General features: G+C 40.6%; 1 protein-coding gene across 1 annotated transcript; it reads right to left on the reverse strand.

The window, feature by feature from the left end:
* Positions 1-1,710: 1,710 nt before the first annotated feature.
* LOC118426199 (neuropeptide FF receptor 2-like) lies at positions 1,711-10,497 on the reverse strand. Its single transcript, XM_035835462.1, has 7 exons — positions 10,483-10,497; positions 10,072-10,264; positions 9,500-9,599; positions 6,986-7,172; positions 4,948-5,169; positions 4,051-4,398; positions 1,711-3,413 (listed from the first exon to the last, which is right to left on the reverse strand). Exons 1-7 carry the CDS (start codon positions 10,495-10,497, stop codon positions 3,261-3,263), a joined length of 1,218 nt encoding a protein of 405 aa, XP_035691355.1. The 3' UTR covers positions 1,711-3,260.
* Positions 10,498-22,465: the final 11,968 nt, after the last annotated feature.

Raw genomic sequence — 22,465 nt, forward strand, 5'->3', positions numbered from 1 at the left:
GTGTTTGTTGCGGAGATTATGAGAAGTAAAAACAGAAACTACGGGAGGGATCAAGTCCTTAAGATACTGGCGAGTATGACCGTTAACAATCTTGTAAAACATGACCAAGGAGTGAACGTGTCGCCGATCAGAAAGTCTTTCCCAACCAAGTTCAGCAAGGAGCGAAGAGTAAGAAGAACCTCTTACTGCCCCTGAGACTGTAAGTGCACATTCGTACTGAACAACATTCGTTCCTTCAAGTTCATACGGAGGATGGGCATCGGTGTGAATGTAAAATGACACTAAGCACAATATCATGATTTCACAAGTAACTGAAAAGGATGTTGTCAGATACTTTAGGTGCCAAATTCTCAAACATCTTGCTGTTTTCAGAATCTACCCAATTAGGTTGCTTGAGTTACATTTGCATAGTTAATCTATTCACTTGGCTGTTCCGATCTTCGAAGGATTAGGCCTTCTTGAAGGTGTGTATTCTTTTATCTGAGAGATCAAACCAAACTCATTGTTTTTGGTAATTTTTATACATTATGTTTTGAATCTCTCTCTTTACTCGCCACATCAATATCCACAATGCATGTATGCGACTTATTTTATTTTGTCGTGAGAACATTTCAAAATATGCGCACTTCCCTCGTCGCTCCAGTTCTCCGCGTACGCGACTGTGCCTTAATAAAGATTTTTTGCATTGGATAGTCTGATATTATATAGACCTGTACAGCAGCGCCATCTTGTAATCCATGCAACATCAACAGCTTGTATAAACCCAATGGATATGCATATGATTATCAACTCTGCTTGGAATTCAACTGCCTGTTATAGTCCCTATCCTGATATTCCTGATCGTTTGCGCTCTATTTAGGCTCAACCGCTGGGCGCTAACTACATTTGAAGACCTTACCTGAGAGTTTGGTTGTTGTTCTTTCTTCCTTGGAACACAAGGGTTAAAGGGTTTCCGAAAACAGTTGGTTAGGCTAGTGAGGTGGACAGCTTTAGCTCGGACGCAAGGCTCCACATAGGGGTTTGGTAGGTATGGAATTTCCTTGAGGAAAACCTGGTCCAAAAGAGACCACTTGAGTTCGAGTTACTACATCTGCACGTGGGCGGATCCCTCTCAGAGGTTGCCCATTTTGTTCTAGAGGTGTTTGAGCGTTTTCTTCAGGGTTACCGTCAAAATTGCAACAGTCAAAACTCATATACTCTTAGCTGTTTACCTGTACCCAGCGAGCTTGAGAAATAAAGGGCATTCACACTGTAGTTATACATGAAAAGAAACGTTTACGGTTTAATCGTCAAATTTCAACAAAACCTTCCTCAAACAACACACGAGACACGATTATTTTTAAATTCCACTGTACGTTAAGATGTCAACATCCCCAGGTAGTACCATATCGTACTTTAACCTAACCGATGAGTGAACAAAGATTTCACAGATCGCCCAACGAGTCTCATAAGAACGATTTTTTGAATGTGTATTTTGTTGTCTTTTCAATCGCATTCTTACATCGTTAATCATATTTCAGTTGCAAAACCGATCCAACTTCTCACGTATCATAGTCGATAAACGCAATAATTCGTTGTTTTATTGTATTGTTACCAGGGCTAGCCCTTGAAAATAGCCTCCGGTAGCTCTGGCTGTTTATCTTTATACAGCCGGATAAATCTAATCACATCAAATCGCTAAGTGGTCGCTCAGAGATCACGTTATACGCGTTTAGACGACTCCTGGCGATATTGCTACAAACTGCATCTCCGAACAAGAACTGTATCACATAAGACAATCATACATTCTTTGTCGGTCCATCTTCCAAAATCTACTTCTCTTACCTTCTCTTACGTCCTTAACCGCTTTAACCGAATGTCCAATTATATACTCAATAATATTAAGTCACTTTTTTTCCATACAAGTAATTGTAACTGTAACATCTTTTTTTTTAAACTAATATACATATTTCTGAATATATAGGTTGGTACATTTATATAAGTATGCATTCTGTATCAACACATGACGAAATCTTGCACAGTCGTTATGCATTCTATTTTTAGACGAGGCAAAATCTTACACTGTCAGTGCAATCTTCGGTATATCCGAGTGACTCCATTGCTGTTTCGTTGTACAACGCGTTACCCTGAAATTGCGGACCTCTATTAACACGTATCCAACATGTACACATTGGAAACGACAATGAAAATCTAACCATGAAGTTATCTGTACAGACAGCGCTTGGCACTTACATATCCGCTGAAACTTGCTGTTACATCATCTTTTTCGACAAGACAATTTTACAAACAATTTAAACAATTTACAATTCAGAGAGTGTTTTAAGTTATTTCACCTCACTTCACAATATTTGTAGTTCTTGAAATGCCAATCTAACGAAACACCATTCTTAATATCAAACTGCTAGCGTCAATACTTCAATACACGTTGTTCAAGGCTATCACCATATTGAAGTGCTATGTATAGTGCAGCATTAATTAATAAAAGTTCCTTAAATTGTCATAATCTGTGATAATGATCGATTGTGGTTATCATTAAAGTTCAAACTGCACCAAACTGTACAAATTCACAATGAATAACAGACTTAAACATTTCTCAAGAAGAGATTCTTTTGAAAGCAACATTTCTCAAATATTCTTATTCACTTGATAACATTAGATGATCAGCAGCTATGTACAGTTATGTTGTGCCTGTAGCTTATAGTAGGCAACAATCTAAATAATTTAACGTCATTTAACGTCATATAACTTTATGTATTCGACTCACAAATAACTTGTGGGTTTGGTTTGGTCCTGTGGTATTTTTTACTAAAGCGCTGACAAATTCTTTGCTTTCTTTTAATTAGCTTCTGACTGATGTCGATTCTTTCTGTTATTTACAAAGTCTTTCAGTGGGAATAACTGCACATGCGCAGGTCAGAGGTCAATAGACTGGATACAATTGGATAGGAAAAGGTCAAAGGTGAAGTCCCAGAGAAATCATCAAACACATCGGGACATTGTTAGGCAAATCGACTCATGGAGTCCATAACGTTTAGACGTGTATAAAGCAAGGTCGAGACAAGATTTGTTTACAAGTCACTGACCTTTCACCTTTGACCTGCGCATGCGGAGTTTGATTCGTGAACTCAGTATATACAGCAATCAACCGCATTTTGTATCCATACGCATTTCGTAGTCATAAACATCTGCCCTGCTCTTGTTCTCTTTATTTTGTTTTCACAAGAAAGGAATGCAATCGAGTGTGGAGCCTTGAAGGGCGTTCACACCTGACTGATCCAGCTGACGACTCCAACAGTCGGCTCGGCGTTGCCTGTGCATCTGTGACTGTTGTGCCGCCTTGTGACATCGTTGGGAACTGCAACTAGCTCGATCTCACCTGTGTCCGGAGATCCCTTCAGCTTTGCTGGGTCCTCCTTGGAGTAATGAGAAAAAAATGGGTCTTATATGTAGTCCATTGGCAAATTGACGATATTTACTTACAGCATGGCAAAGGCAATATGCTTAGGATTAGGATCCAGTAAAATCAAAGTAAGTGGTCTTTCCACGTCGTACACAGTCTATTTAATGCACGCACGCACACACATACACACACACACACACACACACACACACACACACACACACACACATATATATATATATATAGAGAGAGAGAGAGAGACACACACAGACACACAGACATACACAGAAACACATACACACACACACACACACACACACACACACACACACACACACACATACACACAGACACAGACGTCACACACACATATATTCACATACACACAGCTGTAAAAACCTACAAATACAAGTTTTCCACCACTCACACCGGGAAGGCTTTTGTGAATACGAATGTTGGGTTCTTAGGTGCTTTGAACCGATGGGTTTAAATTCTGATCCAACAATGACAACTACAAGGAACCACCGCGTGCCTGCGAAGCTTGTGGGTTACGCCGAAGGGCGGTTATACCGAATTTACAGATACAAGGGCACAGTGCCAGTGATACCAGCATCTTACTTTAAATGAGACTTTTGATTGATAATACATACAAGGTTTTCCGCGTTCGGTGTGGTACGGTTGGTGGATCGGCGTCTCTTGTCAGACGTGTTGCGCAGGTTGTTCATTCTGCGCAGCGTGCAGCACGGCAGGCCGGCCCGGCGGAACGCAGAGGCGAACCCCTTGCGGAAGTTGCGGTTCATGCAGCCGTACACAATCGGGTTGACGCAGCTGTTGACGAAGGCCAGCCAATGGGCGATGGGGTAGCCGTATTTGAAGATGGACTCCTTGACGTCACAGCTGAGGTCGCCGTAGTCCACCAGGAAGGTGACAGTGTGCAGGGGAAGGTGCAGGAGGGTGAAGATGACTACCACCACTACCAGCATCTTAAAGACGCGCACCTGCCGAAGATCAAGAAAATCTCCGGTCAATTCTTAAAGACTGGCAAAAGAAACGACATCTTACTTATGGCAAAAACATAAGGAGATAAAATTCAGACGCAGGCCACCAAGGCACGCAACCTTCCAATCCTGCCAGTTTCCGATTACAACTTAGGTCGGGAACAAACTTGGATCCAGGCCAACAAGAACACGTTTATCTCTTTATATATTTAGGTACTTTTAGTGATTCATATGACAAGGTATATATTGGAGTGTTAGCAATGGTTAGATAATATTGGTCAAGCACTGTTTTGTTATTTGAAGCAAACGTCAGAATTTATCGTAATAGAAGCCGTAGAAACTACTTTAGATTGCAAACACCTCGGTAATATGTAATGCAGGACTTAGGAAATGTTAGTGATTTACCGCAACCATTGGTATTCTTCGGACTACCAGCCGTAGAAACCGGTTGAGATTGCAAGTATAATTTATTAAGATGTTACTACAGTATAATGTAGTACATGAAAGATAAAACATAGCATTGGTGTAGCAGAGCGCGTTTAACCGCACCTTGTATCCCAGCTTACTGGCGGCGCCAGTGGTGCCCCAGGCCCCGCAGTGCGCGCTGGAGCGCACGCTGGTGTTGTACAGGCGGACGGCGATGCGGATGTACAGGGAGGTGATGGCGACCAGAGGGGCCAGGTAGCACATCACGAACAGGGCCAGTGTGTACAGGCGATGCCCTGTAGAAAAACAAAAATTTAGGCCGGACGTGACGGCCGATACAATTTGCTATGGCCCTATATGATTTGGTATGGCCCGAGCGGTTTCCTGATCTACGTTACAGAGGTCAATCACTAAACCGAATGTTTCTTTCGCACAACCAATCAGCGTTCTTAAAAGTTTAGATTTAAAACTAGAGTTCGGCGACCTCATACCTCCATGAAAATTTAGAGCTTTCGTAAATTTCATGCAATTGACTAACACATTAACATAATTTATGCATGGTGTTGTTCTTTATTGAATAACGTACACATGTCACAATTATAAAAATCCCATTATTAATCATAAAGCGGTTTTGCGATTCTTCAATAAATTATGCAAATAAGTTCCTCATTACCTCATTCCACCTATCATAATTAACATGTGTTACATTTATTGAAGTCCAGTTATTAAAAACAATGGAATTATACAATTCCCTCATTAATAATGCAAATTAAGTCCTCATTTGCATAACATAAATATCATTATGGAAATCTTTGCCTAAGCTACCTGCATGCCTAAAATGGAGGCAATCCGTTGTTCCTTTCTGCAGTTATCCTCTTTGGAGTGTCTTGACAAAAACGCCCCTGCAGTTCCACAATTAAATGTTAGGGGGCTGAAACTTGCTCCACTTTGTCATGACACTAAAAGCTATCTACCACCTAAATGTCAAGACCATAGCATGTCTGGAACAAGAGATACATTGAAAAAACTGCTATGATATAATATTCTCATTAATTATGCAAATGTACTCCAATTTTGCATAATTAGTATTTTATCTTGTACAACATTGTCTAAGGTACCTACATACCAAAAATCATGAAAATTCGTTGTTCCCTTCTTGAGTTATCGTCTTCAGAAGTTTTTGACAAAAATGCCCCTGCTATCCCAAACTTATGTCATTTCTTCCTGAGCACAAGAGCTATCTAATACTCAAAAATCGTGGCCATAGCTTGTTCAGAACACCGAGATAGCAAAACCGGAAGTTGCGCTGCAACCAAGGGAAGCAGCTAGGGGGCCCAAAATCTAATCATTTCCAGCTTTCATCACACACTACCAACACACCAAGTATGAAACCAATCCACCCAGCCGTTCTTGAGTTATTTTGTTTACACACACACACAAACACACACACAAACGCGGGGTAAAATATAACCTCCATGACATTTCATGGAGGTAACAATCAACGAACAGAATGTATATGTGCTTCGGTATCCGAAAGTCCAGTTCAATTTTCATCGCACATCTCAAGAAGCTTGGGCAGCAGTTTGACCGCACGAATAGGACATACTATTTCGGTATTTAACATATATAAAGCTTAGGAATACATGTAGATGCTACTGTTTCATATGATTATCAAGAATTATCAAAAAAACAACTATAGATGATCTAGATTTAAAGGACATGTTCAGTCATAGCAATAACTCTCTGAATTGTCTACATTTTATTACATTTTACACCTTTTGTTTATTTAGTTAGGAGGCCTATCATGTTCATACTTTCATGTAGTATATATGTACTTAAAATGATTTTCGTCGTGTTACAGACTGATCAGCTCACTGGAAAAAAAAAACTGTGTTGAAGTGAAACCGTTGCAAGAACTTCTAAGAGATCTAACAGATGCCCAAGAGTCCGCCTACAGTATTTAGTAACTTGGTGGTAACGAAGCTCCGACTAGTAATCCATGGTGGTACTACAGCCTGATAATTACAGGCCGGAAACAATTGTCGTAGCTTGAATGCCGTGGTTATCATTAGACTTACCTTAATTGCGGTCACTACGGATGGTGGCACTCATGCTATCAATATCAACGATTTTAAAACACTTTTCGGTATCGCAAAATGACAATTTTACATGACGTACCGTCAGGAAATGTCCAGTACTCGTAGCAGGTCTTGTCGTCCTTGTCGAACTTGGTTGCGAAGGAGATGGGCGCCATGATGATGATGGCGGACAGCCAGATGACCAGGATGATGCAGAAGGTGCACATGCCTGTCAGTTTGCCATCGTTTGGTGCTGTCACGGCCAGGTATCTGACAGGAAAAGAGAAAATTAAAACAAGAAATCAAAGACCACACATATGCATCTTCATTAAATATTCTTGTGTTTTTTTTTTGTGTGTGAATTTACTGTTTTATTCATTATTGGCGATAATGTCATCAAGGCGTCAACGTTTTTGTTTGTCATTCTGGGAGTTTTTTTCACCAGGTCTAAGCCTTCCGTAACAACTTTGGACCCGGGCCAAACCAGCCTTCCGGTATCCTGCATGTCTCCAAATACACAATGTTTCGCCTCACATTCTTCCACTCACTCACTCACTCACTCACTCACTCACTCACTCACTCACTCACTCACTCACTCACTCACTCACTCACTCACTCACTCACTCACTCACTCACTCACTCACTCACTCACTCACTCACTCACTCACGGCCCGTAACCACATTTCTTCCACCTTAAACATAAGCCAGCGAAAACAGATTTGCTCACATTTCAGAATGAACTAGAGTTCCACGAACACATACCTTTGCCAAATAAACCAGGTTTGTTATGTAGAATGATGTCTGTAGACAAATGCATTACTCATTTCATTTTCTTTATAATTATATGCTTGGAGTTGGTTTATAAAATGTCGGCATTGATTATGCAAATTAGATCCCAAGTAACAATTAATTGATATCAAATTGTATCAAGCATTACTTAAGCTATCTACATGCCAAAAATCATGACGATCCTTCAACACGTTCATATTTTCTCATTAATTATGCAAATGAGATCATCATTTGCATGATAAATATGTATTGACAATTCTCTCTTTCTCAGCTACACATGTGACAAGTTTTAAAGTCCTATCATGGAATGTAGTGAATTTATAAAATATCCTCATTAATTATGCAAATTAGCTGGTGATTTGCATAATTGGTATCTCATTATGTAGGTCTTCACTTACGCTACCCACATACCAAAAAACATGATGATCCGTCAACATGTTCATATTTTCTCATTAATTATGCAAATGAGGTCATCATTTGCATAATTGATATCTATCGATATTTCTCTCCTTCCCAGCTACATATGTGACAAGTTTGAAAGTCCTATCATGGAATGCGGTGGAGTTATAAATTTTCCTCATTAATTATGCAAATTAGCTGTTGATTTGCATAATTAGTATTTCATTATGTAAGTCATCACTCATTCTATCTACATACCAAAAATCATGACGATCCGTCAACACGTTGTAGAGTTATTCTCGTCCAAAGTTTGAAAGGAAACCGGTGCCTGCAGTTCCAAACTCACAGCACTTACTCTCTGCCTTAAGGGCTATCTACCACTTAAAAATCATGATCACAGCATGTCCAGAACAGGAGATATCAAAAATTGAGGTTCTGCTGCAGTACCTTAGCAAGCCGCTAGGGGGCCCATTATCTAACTTGACCTTCGTTTTCCCGACCCCTACCCACCTACCAAATATTATTGGGATCCATCCAAGACTTCTTGAGTTATGCTGTTAACACACACACAGACACACACACAGACACACACACACACAACATAACCATAGCCATTCTGGCAAAGGTAATAAGACAAACCAAACCCAGTATCTCTGTGTTGGCGGGGGTAAGATAATTGATAACTCTCAGCGACCTGTATGTGGTGAGTGGTGACTCTCAAGAGTCAAGAGACATGGAAAATTGTCATGATCAGGTATGAGAACACCGGTTCAGAAGATACTCCTTTGATTAGGTACGTCGATGTAGGTTAGACATCCAGGTAATAAGATACGCCAAAAATAGTTACTCAAGCAACTGGATATGGTTTTGAAACGGTCAGACGTTTCGGATAGAATCCACTATCCTTCGTCAGTGACACTGAATAGATCTGGAAGAAACAGGTCTTTTATACTCTAACTATGAATGAAGACAATTTCAGATGTCAAATAGGAAAGGTTGTAAGACAATTCAGACTGAAGACAAATTGGACCTGTTTCTTCCAGATCTCTTCAGTGTCACTGACGAAGGAAAGTGGATCTATCCGAAACGTCTGACCGTTTCAAAACCATATCCAGTTGCTTGAGTAACTATTTTTGGCGTACCTTTGATTAGGCAGATTAGCGATCTTGTTTTATGGACAGAAGTTCTCGGTATCAAATGTTGGCCTAGTTTAAGTTCCGACTTGACTTTGATGTCAAGTTGTGATGTTGAGACTTACATGCTATATACATAAATAAGTTGGCACACCAAGGTTTAACAGATGATGTGATGATGCTTAAAAATCTAAAATGAACCTTAGAAAATATAGTAAACTGGCGTTTGGACGCTACCTTAAAGATAGTACAAAGTTACGAGTGATTTTGTCTGACCTGTCCACAGCAATGGCCACCAGTGTGAAGACAGAGGCACCGTACGCGATCCCCTGTACTGTCGGCAGGAGTTTACACATCAGCGCGCCGAACTCCCACCCTGGGGTAGGGGAGACACGTAGTCATAGTCAGCAAAAGGAATTCAGCGAAGAAAAGATAACTAGCATTAACAATCTGCTGTCTTAATTGATAGCAGCCAGACAGCTGGGCGTATAGTTACAATTGGCTGGTAACTGGAAGAATCCGGTTCGAATTCTGGGAAGGGCATCTCGGTTGGGGCTGCATCTCTTCTTAGGTTAAAAAAAAGTTAAACCCTTCCCGCGCCTGGTGGCGCCCATCTCTGTTTCCTTAGCCCTGGGCCACACAGTGCAATCACTACAGAAGGGGTCGAATTTCCTCACGTATCACGAATACCATTTTTTGTAGAATTCAGTGCATGTAGATTGTAATTTTGAATTCTAATTACAACAGACATGTTATGCTTAATCGTTTGGCATATGTATTGTGCGAATAAAAATCTCTAATAGAACCATAAGGGGAAAATGATGAGGACATATTTCTCGGTTCCTCACCTGTTTGAAAGTTGTCAATCAGTGTGATTGGCGTACAGAACACGCCAACCAGGAGGTCCGTTACGGCCAGGTTGGCTATGAAGTAGTTGGTGACAGTGCGCATGCTCCTGTTCTTGGCCACCACGATGCAGACCAGCCCGTTCCCACAGAGACAGGCCAGTATGACCAGGCCATACACCACGATTAGTAACACCTGTAATATAAAACATAATGTTATATCTTAAGGTGGTATCTCTGTGCAGTATTGGCGCCCGTGCGGCAGAGCGGGGTTCGTTCACTGCAGCACCGTTGTGTTATTTTCGCCGATTTTTCTTATAATCTAGATATTACGTAAAAGTAAGACAGCAAAATGCACAACACGTGAGGAAATTCGTTCTTTATCTCTGAAATTCGTTGAGTAATTTCTCAAACCCCGCAGTGCCGCATCAGTGCCTCAAGTTCAGTGAGATGTCACCTTTATGTATTTCATTGATTGGCCTACGTCACATATTCTACCCAGGGCCCGGCCGGGCTGTTTGGGGAAGCAAATAAAAAGTGTATGCCAATGAATATGCACAAGGCATGCTGCTGAATTATGTCTGGTCAGTTTCGTGTTTTTGTTGTCTTTTATATCATACTTTTCGTTCCCCAAAACTGCCCGTCCGGGCCTCTTTGTTAAAACGTGACGTTAGCTAGCCTCTGTAGTTTCCACGTATTTGCAAAAATGACAGAAGTCAGAAGAGACAAATGGGCTACGGTTGTAACGTTATACCAAGCTAGCTAATTATCGATCATGATAAAGTAAAAGTCAAAGTACCACGATCGGGATGGATTGCTTGTACTTGGGGTTGGTCCCCAGGTCCTGACAGCTTCCGATGATGGCGGTGGTGTTTTCGGTCATGTTGTACACGTAGCCGTCTAGGAAGCTTGCAGGAGTTGTCACGTTCCACGCCATTCTTTGGAGAAGAAGAACGCAAAGAATTTTATCTGAAAATGTCTTGAAATAGTAACGTAAAATGTATCGGAAGAGGATTGAGAGAGAGAAAGAGAGAGAGACAGTCAAGAACAGAAATATGGGCAAAGGGAGAGAGATACTGGGGTGTAGAAAAAAATGAGAGACAGAAAAGGTTGACATTGATAAAGATAAAGGAATGTAAATAAGTGGGTGAGGGAGGGAGGACGAAAAGATGGCAGAGGGAGAGCAAAATAGAAAAAAAAAGAGAGAATGGGATATAAATTGAGGAAAGAGTGAGTAAGAGAAAAATGAGAAAGAGGGAGAGAGGGATGGAGGGAGAATGTTCTATTGAAATGGAAATTGTATGGACCTTTCCTCCACAAGCAAATAATGCATGCACTACACTTCGCACGTCCGTTCCAATTGCCGCAGGTAATTTTCCATCTGGTTGAAGAACATATAAGCCTCTTTATTACATTATTTATGTACTGAGAAGCTCTCTTGGTTTCTACAACCAATAACATATTACATTGTTTCCGGTACAAGGGCTGCCCCCGTGAATGCACCTGTCAAATCCCACTTCTGGAATGAAGCATAAATAGTCACGGATTGGCCTCTTGTATTTTTAGACATTGTAGTAATTAATTTAAATCCAACAGAGCGAAACGGCTAATGCTACGTTCACAACTGGAAAAAAGGGGCCCTGCTGTCGGGATGGGTTATTTTTCCATTTTAGGGCGTGAACCGTACGTGGCCCCGTGGGACACCTTGCGGCTACCGGGATATTTGTAGGGCAAGGCCGGGTCCCGGGGTTGAACTTTGAACTTTATTAAAATCACCACTTTGCAGGCAATTTAGCCTGAATTGTGTTGGTGTTTACAAGCTTCGTTATTAAACATTGTTTAAAAAGTTATTACAATTTTAAAGGCATACTTTACATTGACTTATAATTTTGCTTAAAATCACAAATTACAGACGTTTACTATACAATATTTGTAACAATGAGTTCGGTACACGTCATACGGATGTGATAGTGGCGTTAATTGTCATTCAACAGAGCAAGGGCCCTGGGGATAAACGATTGCGAATGTCTGTTGGACCGGCTCAGTGGCAGCTTAAAACGGGGAGCCCGTCGTAGCTGGTACTGACACTCTGTAGCCGGCTGCAGGAACTCCTGGCAAGGGTGAGTGGCGTCAGCCACCACCCTTCTCAGTTCACGTACAGTCGCATCCCGTCTCCGGGACTCCAAGGTAGGTAGCTGTTCGTAGGGTATACCGATGATCCTGCAACAGGACCTCTGGACTTTCTCCAGCTCTTCAGCCAGACCGCGGGGTAGACCTCCCCACACCGGTGAGCCGTACTCCAGTACTGGGCGGATGAATGTCTTGTAGATCTGGAGAAGTACGTCTGCTGGTAGCCCGGCTCGTTTGGACAGTCGCAGGTAGTGAATCCTGGGGCTGACTTTCGACAACATGTACTCAATGTGAGGGCCCCAGGACAAGTCGTCGCTGGTAGTAAGTCGGAGTTAGAATCAACCCGGGACATGGAAACAAGTAGACACCTTTAAGGTGCGCTCCCATCGCACTTCTGTCTTGCGTCACTGCGGGGTTCATTCACTGCGTCACTGTTTTGTTATTTTCTCCGATTTTTTTTATGATTCATATTTTGCTTAAAACGTAAGCGTATGAGGAAGAAGACGACAAAATACACGAAAACAAAGAAAATTCTTTCTTCGTCTCTGAAATTCGTTGAGTATCTTTCGAACCCCTCAGTGACACAAGCTTGACACAAGTGCGGTGGGAGCGCACCATAAGCTAACAGTGAGCGCACCGAGAGCTAACCCCACAGTATCCGACAGTCCACCGGGACAAATATTATCAAAGCATTAGCAAACGGTATCAAGAACTGATGTGAAACCCAAGAGTTGTACGAAATTCCATTAAGTTTTCAGCCCCCGCTGGTTCTCCCAGTTATTAGATCAGACAAGTTTTTATATTAGACGTCAAAACAACTCTGGCTGAGTAATCCTTACAAATTACTACAATCTATTTATTCAGCCGAGAGATTTGTTTTTGGCCGAGAAGATTGACAAGATGGTCCTGTCAATAAGAAAAAAATGTACCATCGACAGGTTGCACCAGTCTATATCATATTTTGCACAATCGACAAGACGTTCCTGGCAAAATTTGCCGGCAAAATTGACAGTATTTTCCTGTCAATAAAACATTTACTACTGACAGGATGTGCCTGATAATAATGATATTTTTTAGACACAATTGACAGGATGTTTCTTACGGATAATACCTTGTGATCCAGTTAACTCTTCCCTTGACTAAATCTCAGGATGATCCTGAAAGCCATTCTTGAGAAGAAATAAATGACTCGAATAAAAGTAAAAAAAGGGATTCAAAGAATTCCATGAACATCCTTGGAATAGCTTTGCTCATTGAAAATTCATCACGCTGGTCGAAATCTCGTGCGAAAAAAAACTACAATAATCGATTGTTGGATGTCAACAGTTGTGTGTTCGGTTTGATGGATGCGTAATCAGGTTAATGGGGCAATTAACGGCTCAACAAAAGTTATGTTCTTTATAAATCCAACCTGACACGACGAACCACACAGTAAAGTGCAAACAATAACCATAAAATATTCTAAGCCTTGAAAGAGTCTTATGAACATAAAATGACCGATTATATTTGTAAACATTTCTACTGAATATCGCAAGGAAAACGCGTCTACTTCATTGTACTTGTATTGTGGTTCCTAGCACGAAGTATGTATGTCTTATGTCTTTATATCCTTACACCATCCACCCGTCCAATATGTATGTTTAGAATGAACATACATGTATAACGGATTACATTTCAAATGTCAAATCCAATACGTTTTCTTGGAAAGCTCCGTAGCCAAGGGAGCTTGCACGAGAAGCAAAACACATCTCAGTTCCCGCACGGCCTTGATTGCGCATTCTTATCATGACTGTGTAGGGGATATAGCTTGCACATGCGCGCTAGTGGTTTCTTAGCACGCAGTTCGTCCAGAACGAACCGCCATGGTGTCTAGGGCCACATTTCCGTCGGACAGGAGCAGTTGGGTAACTGGTGATGGGTCCGAATATGTACTGGAATGTATCGAATCCACTAGGATACAGACAAAGAATGGTTGAAAAATGTATATCAAATCTGCATATAAGACAGACGCCACAGTTAATTTGTGCAATGGAAAGTACAAAATGGGAATACGATTATAGTGCCACCTAAAATCCTTGAAAATCCTTTTTTTCCTTCAAAACATTTGCCTAATCTGAAGATATTCGGGGTTAGAAGGAACAGGTGTGTTCCCATTTTGGTCAAAATTTTGCTCAGTTCACTAGTTTCAGTTCAGCAGTTGAGTTTGGCGTACAGAAGGATTTTAATTATTGAGTCATACGGCTGGTATATGAAAACTGAGGTCAAATATAAAGGTAAGGTTTCAGGCTTCTTTCTGGTGGAGAAGAAATTTAAGATTGAAATTGGGGTTAATACCTTCAGTACATATCAATATGCTTTTCCTGCCCCATAGTCCAGGAAGAAATCAGCAGTTCTAAAATAATAGGTCGGTCAGTCACTGTACTGTCTTTAAATCATTTACAGACCTTAATGTTTGCGTAGAGGGGACTGAGTAATTAATACTGATGACCAGTCCATACGAGGTATAGTTTCAAATTCAATGTATATTGCCTCTCGGTAGCTTTCGCCCCTTCTTATGAGTATTCCGTTGTATTACGGTGTCTTTCTGTATACAGTCGGAGCCTGCTTCAAACAGCACACCCAGACGGTGATCATCACCCACTACAAGGCCAGGAAAAGCTCTTCTTGTCCTCTCGTGGCGTCACGATGCTCTCTCACAGATGCACCGTGAAGATGATAAGAGGAATGGAAGGTCCTCTGACGCTTCGAAGCTACTCAGACTACTCGGCATTCACAGAGTAATGTGTTCAACGGCCATCTTGAAAATGTCAAGACGCATTTGACATCCCATTCTGTTCGAATCCAATTTTCGGAGTATAGACGCATTTTCTACACATACACGCCGAATGTAAGAAGTGCTCTCCGGGAGTATTAAGATATCAGTTGTTTTATAGCCACATTGAGGTTTCGATTTATCCCTAGACTATGTCTGCTGTTTATATGAACTCAGCGAATCTACTGGGTATGGGGGCATTACATGTAGTTAATTGTGGCCAGGGGCATTTCTTACTGATAGTTCTTTTTATTGAAATATGCCTCTTTTTAATTTGAAAAAGACATGGTTTATTCTGACCGTAATTAACTAAATGTAATATCACAAACTCAAACTAATCAACTTAATGCATTGCCAAACTCTACAGGGTTTTGCGGTATTACATTTAGTTAATTATGGCCGGGGGCATTTCTTACTGATAGTTCTGTTCATTAGAATATGCCTCTTTTTAATCTGAAAATGCGGACATTGGATTTCTTGTCTTCGTGGTAATCTTTTTTAATAATTCTCGACGTCTACTAATCGCAATAGTAATAGCAGTATATGTCTGGTTTAATTCAATAGTATTAGCAGTACATGCCTAGTTTGCTTTTACAAATATAAAATGTCAGCAAACAAAAAGAAATTTTGACTTTTTATTTTGCTCTGTAAATTGGTAGTGATAGGTTTGCAATAATGCAATGACGACTGTAGTAATATTAGACGAAAGTAACCTTTTACGATATATGTACAAAGTTTATTGTGGAAGTTAGACGCTATCCCAGAATTCATGAATAAAATTCTATTAAGATAGAGTTTAAACGACTCTATTAGGAATGTCCCTGTAGCTCAACTGGTAGCAGCTGAGCTCTCCTTTCCAAATAGTCGGTGACTGATAGACACAGGCTCAATCCCAGATTGAGACATCTCGGTTAAGGCTGCACCCGTCTTTCGGAAGGGACGTAAGGCCTACGTCACATTTCCTACCCGGGGCCCGGTCAGGCTGTTCGCGGAAACGAAAAATTAAAGTTTATACCAATAGATATGTTCAAATACAATTCAATCTCTACAACTGGATAAAAACGGATATTTACTTCCGGACGTTTCGAGTGACATCCATCACTCTTCTTCAGCAAAAGCAGAATGAACTAGTCAGAACAATTCAATACCAGTACAGCTAACTAGAAAAACTAGTTTAACCACTAAATCGTTAGGATCATATGCAAAAGGTTACACAAATGCAAATCATGTTAGCATAGTTCCTATGGTCAGACAATACCATAGGAAAAAACTATTGTCCTTTGTTGTGCAAGGCGGGGTCCCATGTACTGGAAAGTTCTACGCGCAGTCCTCCTTTCCGGTTCAAGGTGGGGTTGTAGATCCGCTCGTAGATGGCCTCCTTGACACCCCGTTCGTACCACCGTGGTTCGCGGTCAAGAATGTCTGTAGTATCCAGTCTGAAGGAATGTCCTTGGTGTAGCTGAGTGTGGTGGTAGATGGCAGAATAGTATCCACTTGCTGTAGCCCTGCAGTGTTGTTTGTACCTAGCCTTCAGTGGTTGACTGGTTTCTCCAATGTAGGTGTCGTTGCACTGTGGACCTTCACACTTAAGTCTGTAGATGACGTCAGATTTGGTGCCTTTCTGTACACGGTCCTTTGGATGGACCAACTTCTGTCTGAGGGTGGAGTGGGGTTTGAAGTTGGTAGCAATGTTGAAGTTCTGTAGGATTCGCCGGAGTTTCTCTGATACTCCATGGATGTACGGTATTGTGGCATTCACTGTCTTCTTCTTTTTGTCCAGTGGCTTACTGTTGGAAGGTTTCTTTGACTCATGAGATGGTTTTAGGGCTTTGTTGAAAGACCATTGTCTGTAGCAACACTTGTTCAGGGCGTCCTTAAGGTGTCGGTACAATACCATAGGAAAAAACTATTGTCCTTTGTTGTGCACAACAAAGGACAATAGTTTTTGCACAACAAAGGACAATAGTTTTTTCCTATGGTATTGTCTGACCATAGGAACTATGCTAACATGATTTGCATTTGTGTAACCTTTTGCATATGATCCTAACGATTTAGTGGTTAAACCAGTTTTTCTAGTTAGCTGTACTGGTATTGAATTGTCCTGACTAGTTCATTCTGCTTTTGCTGAAGAAGAGTGATGGATGTCACTCGAAACGTCCGGAAGTAAATATCCGTTTTTATCAATTTGTAGAGATTGAATTGTATTTGAATATTGCTTACCTGGATGTCTAACCTTCATAAACATCCCAATAGATATGCTTACGGCATGCTGTTGAATTATTTTCGGTCCGTTTTGTGTCTTTTAAATCTTATATGACACTGTTCGTTCCCGAATACTACCCGGTCGGGCCCCTTTCTGGAATTGTGACGTTAGCCTTAAATGGTGTTCCCTTTATTGAAAAGGTCCCTTGAACATGTGGAAGGGAAAGGCCAAGCAACCCCTCCATAAAAATCATATACCGTGCAACTGAAAATAAAGAGGAATGGGCTGTACAAGTCATGTACAAGCACAATTTGGAGATGGGAGAACAAGTTCGCTGGAGCGTTCTCAGAATTTATTATAATAATCAAATTTTATGCTTGTCGAATGCGCGCGGCCTTCACCGTCACTTGATTTATAGTATATGTAATGTTCTTAACCGGAAACTACAATTCAGTTTTATGGTGATCCTGTGGCTTCTCTGACGTTGGGCGTAGTTTAAGACCAGTAGTTTGCAGGTTGCTTGTAAGACCTTACTGACTTGATTATGTGGGTACCACTCATGTGCATCAAATCCCATTTGTTTCGAAAGAAATGAATATCGCAAAAAGAATACCATAAAATGGCAAAGTAAGATTCAAAGTTAAATAAAAACACAAAAAATTTGAAAACATTCTGTATTCTTAGTCATTTATTTCACCTTCCTGGATACTTAAATTACATAATGAAGGCAGCTTGTTTTGTCGCGCTAGCCTATATGTTTTAGGCTTGCATCAGTTTTGGAGTTTACAGAACATGCCATCCACATGATGAAATCAACATGGCCTTACTGGAACAACCTTTCAAATCCTATTATTCAAATCCAAGACTCGAGAAATTCCAGCACCCCCCCCCCCCACACACACACACAGACACACACCATTACCTAGAGTATTGCTAACTATTTCAATGACGCAAGCGAACCATTTCAAAATTACGGGGAGTATACCAACGACGCGTCGATGACGTTTATAGAGTCTTTACACTGAAACCGAATCAGCAGAAATCAAGCAGAACCAGCCGGACCGAAGTATTTGCATAATTCGTGCCACATTTAGATGGGAATTCCAAATGGACTTTATGTCCCCTTCACACGAGAAGGATCTAGGAATGAGCCAAAATGCCGTCAGAATAACTATTCTTTGTCTATTCATGGGTATTCGTAGTGCATTCTAGACATTCTCACTGCATTGCAGATATTCTTTTGGCCACATACTGGCAGGATTTAAAGTGGCTTGTCGTTTCACCATCGAACGAGAAAAAGGAAATGTTGTAGTGGACGATGAAACATTTTCCTGAACGGTCCTGTGGCCTTTCCATTTTGTAGCCATGCGAAATCGATGCAGGATATCGCCAGGAAACGCATTTCCGCAAACCACATTGTACGAGCTAAATGTCCGAGGTCCGGTTGATCTAATGAGAGGCTTCTAACATCCATTCATTAGCCATTCTCTAACAGACTTAGGGCGCCTTGAAAGCACTGGTCCACCCACTGTCCATTAACGTTACCTTCTAGCCAGATCTTGGTTTCAGCATACGAAGAAATTCCCTCATCTCTTTGAGAGGCAGATTGTGCCCTTTTTGCACACTTGAACCCGTGATAAAGACGAGACTTGGCGTTTGAGAGTTCTTTAAGGAAGATAGGGAGTTATCTTCCGCAGCCATCGGCACCAGTCTGACGCACGGTATGCTCGAATTCCCGGAAAGGTCTTATCCAGGGAACGGGCGCTTCATTTCGTTGAATTCAGCTGGGCCGTTCATCCGTAATGGAACGCAATAACTCAAGATAGTGCTGGTACTCCCGCGTGGTTCGATTTGGATTGCCGTGAGGGGGGGGGGGGGATCGTTGCTGCAGCTTATAAATGCAAGACAGAGGTATGCGAATCACCAATGGCTGAAGTTAAATGAGGGGGGGGGCAGTAGGTAAAAATTCCGTCCACTACTATCCCCGCGACCCAACCTCTGCTTGGAGAATATACAGATAGACATCTAATACCCCCCGCGATACAACCTCTTCTTTGAGAATACAGAAATATAGAGATGGGATACGTGGGTAGTGAATCTTAAGTTTATGCTCCCCCCCCCCCCCAAACACACACTTAAGCGATGAGGAAAATTGCTTTTTTTTTATAGAAAATTTGGGTAAGTCCGATTTCTGCGTTGGAAAATACATATCAACTCTGGATCAGAATAATGTACCTTCATTGATGGTATTGATTACTGTATCTGACACATAGACATTTCATCACACACGTAATATATATCTTTGTAAATGAAATATTACAGAATATTCAAACTTGAATATTAGCAGTCTTCCTCTGTGGTTTGGCCGGTATGCATGTAGAGATGTTTGTGCGTACTTGCAAGATAGAGGAGATTATATGCGAATCACCAGCGGGACACTTTAGTCTTTACTGTATCTGATGCAATGAACATGTTTAGCAGACGGTGACAAGATGTGAATTACATACTAGGGGTGAGTACCGGTACAGAAAATTCAGATGCAGGTACGGTCCAGGTCCAGAAGATCGTGAATACTTGGGAATGAACGATACACAAACAATGGTCCATTTCGCTTCTAAGGACTCTGTTTAGTGACTTCCACTGACGTTTTAAAATTTTATCTTCATATAAACAACACTAACTTCGACCAAGTATGACTGTTGAAACTTGGTAAAAGTGACTATCAACTGTCCTTTACTTTGCTCTAAGACTTGTTATTTTCTTGGGCCGGTAAGTCACAAAGAGCGTAAACACATACCTATTTAATCGGTCTAAGATCAGGTCTACTGTAAATCATTTTGTACATCATGCAAAGCTGAATTAATATCAGGCGAAATGCACCAATTGCCACGTTTCATCCAGATGACAGAGATATCCAATGAGAATGGCATAATGCTTAGGATCAACTCTTTGAAAAGGTCCATGTATAAAGTACCCGTAAGATTTGGAAAATTCCATAGCGTCACTTCATACATATCACATTATTCAAAGACATACTTTTACGTATTTCAAACTTTCATTGACTGTAACTTATTTCAAATATAATTTTAATTATCATCAATTATAATAATCAGATACATGCATTTACACTTCTCATAGAATGCACATAATCTCTTTGAATCACCTAAAATCCATGTATTTTCCTCATGTTGCGGTAGCGATTCTCTCTGTGGAATCATATGAAAGTTGGTGTTATAGAAATATGTATTTTATTCACGTAAATGAAGTCGTACAAGTGTAATGATTTAAATGAGATGAAGAGTAACGGTCAAAGAGACTACCAACCAATTATACGTGTCTCGCTACCGAGTCCAGTCACGAGTCGGGAAAATCAGATGATGTTATAGAAATATGGTATTTTATTCACGTAAATGAAGTCGTACAAGTGTAATGATTTAAATGAGATGAAGAGTAACGGTCAAAGAGACTACCATCCAATTATACGTGTCTCGCTACCGAGTCCAGTCACGAGTCGGGGAAATCAGTTAGTCTCTTGTGATCAACTTATGCCGAGCATGAAGCCAATTACCCCATGAACAAACGAATTGAACCAGACTTGTTCCACCAGTCGTAAGTTATCAGACATTTCGTGTATTCTGTGCGGTACAATGGATATGGATTTATCGGCTGATGGAAATATGTATTCACCACTTGTAGCGCAAGCATGGCTTGGAATAGTATAGACATAGAAGCAAACGTTTTATATGCAGATGTATATGCCGGTTTATTGTCATCAATGTAAATATCAAACTGTAATTTTCATTTACCTATAGAATGAAAATGAATAGATACGTATATATTAACGTAATTCCCGGCTTTTTAAGTATAAAAAATGGATTAATATCTATGTGAAAAAGGCACAAAATAGCATTACACATTCACACTCACAATTACCTACTAATACCTGTCAACTGTGATATTAAATTTTATCAAAATTTATATATATTTCGGCTATGTCCACATATAAGAAGACAAAGAAATATTCAGAATCTTTGTAACTTCGTTACTGAAATTTCCCCATAAGGCAACAATGCATAAAACAGGAAATTGGAGACAGGAAACAAGATGACCTTTTACAACCCATTCTGGGACCTTTGGCCTAACTTCCTGTCAATATCCCCGGCGTGCATAGCATGCTCCATTCAGTATAAAAACACACACAGACGAACAAAAATACAAAATATTTTACCTTCGTGTTGCTAGAGCTAGAAATTACAAACCTCAATAATAATAAAGTCTGACACGAGCCGAATTATTTTCAAAGAGTGCCGTCATGTGTATGATTGTAATTGCAAGGCATCAGTTTGATGTATATTTCTATGGCAATTCTTTCACTACCAGTGGTATGATAAATGCAGTTATCGACCTTAGTAGTCAACACTAAATAAGCTATCACCACCAGACGCCGTGAGTTCAAAATCATCAACATCTGATTCACAAGCAACAGTACCATGTGTGTTGTCAAGGACAAATTTCAAATTTACCGGCCATTTCCAATCTCAAAGAACGATCAAATTCTAATGGGTTTCCATGAATTTTTTTAATCTTTTCTGTACATCATGATAAGGAAATATGGTTCTTAAGACACGAGCTCGAAGACTTTCTGTTCCCGAAGAAAGTAGCTATGGATCTGAAAAGTAAGCTAGGTGTCTTTGCTTCTTTTCAATAAAAAACCTATGTCAACTCTGAGAGACGGGGGCCAGTACCGACTTCCAAGCACCTTTGACCCTTTGCTGACGTCACACTTCCAGTCTGGATGTGTTGCGTAGCTATAGACTTTTGGTCATTTCAACTTGATTAGGATCATAACAATGATCGAAAGCTTGTTGGTAATCGCTTTAATTTGTGTACGGATTTAATGATCATAATCATTGGATAATAATCATTGCAATATAATGTTGGTTACCGTCGCATATCTAGATGAACTTACATTCAAGTATCAACTCTATATTTTGCAATTATGGTATCTAAGTGTACTTGACATGTCTGACCTCGACACTAGATGCCCCCATTTTGCCTCGGGAGGTCGGAAGAATTATCTCGCAGCGGGAGTTTTAATCAAAATCGATGAAATTGAACATGTAGCTCCGGGGAGCCAAGATTAAAAACACCGCTTCGTAACTGTACGTGACTGTTTACTAAATGATCGCCGGCATTTTATACTTGCGTGTAGTAGAGTATGATTCATAAAGTAAAAAAAAAGAGTGATTGGC

The sequence above is a fragment of the Branchiostoma floridae genome, chromosome 11 (genome assembly GCF_000003815.2).
Source record: "Branchiostoma floridae strain S238N-H82 chromosome 11, Bfl_VNyyK, whole genome shotgun sequence".
NCBI classification, from domain to species: Eukaryota; Metazoa; Chordata; class Leptocardii; order Amphioxiformes; family Branchiostomatidae; genus Branchiostoma; species Branchiostoma floridae.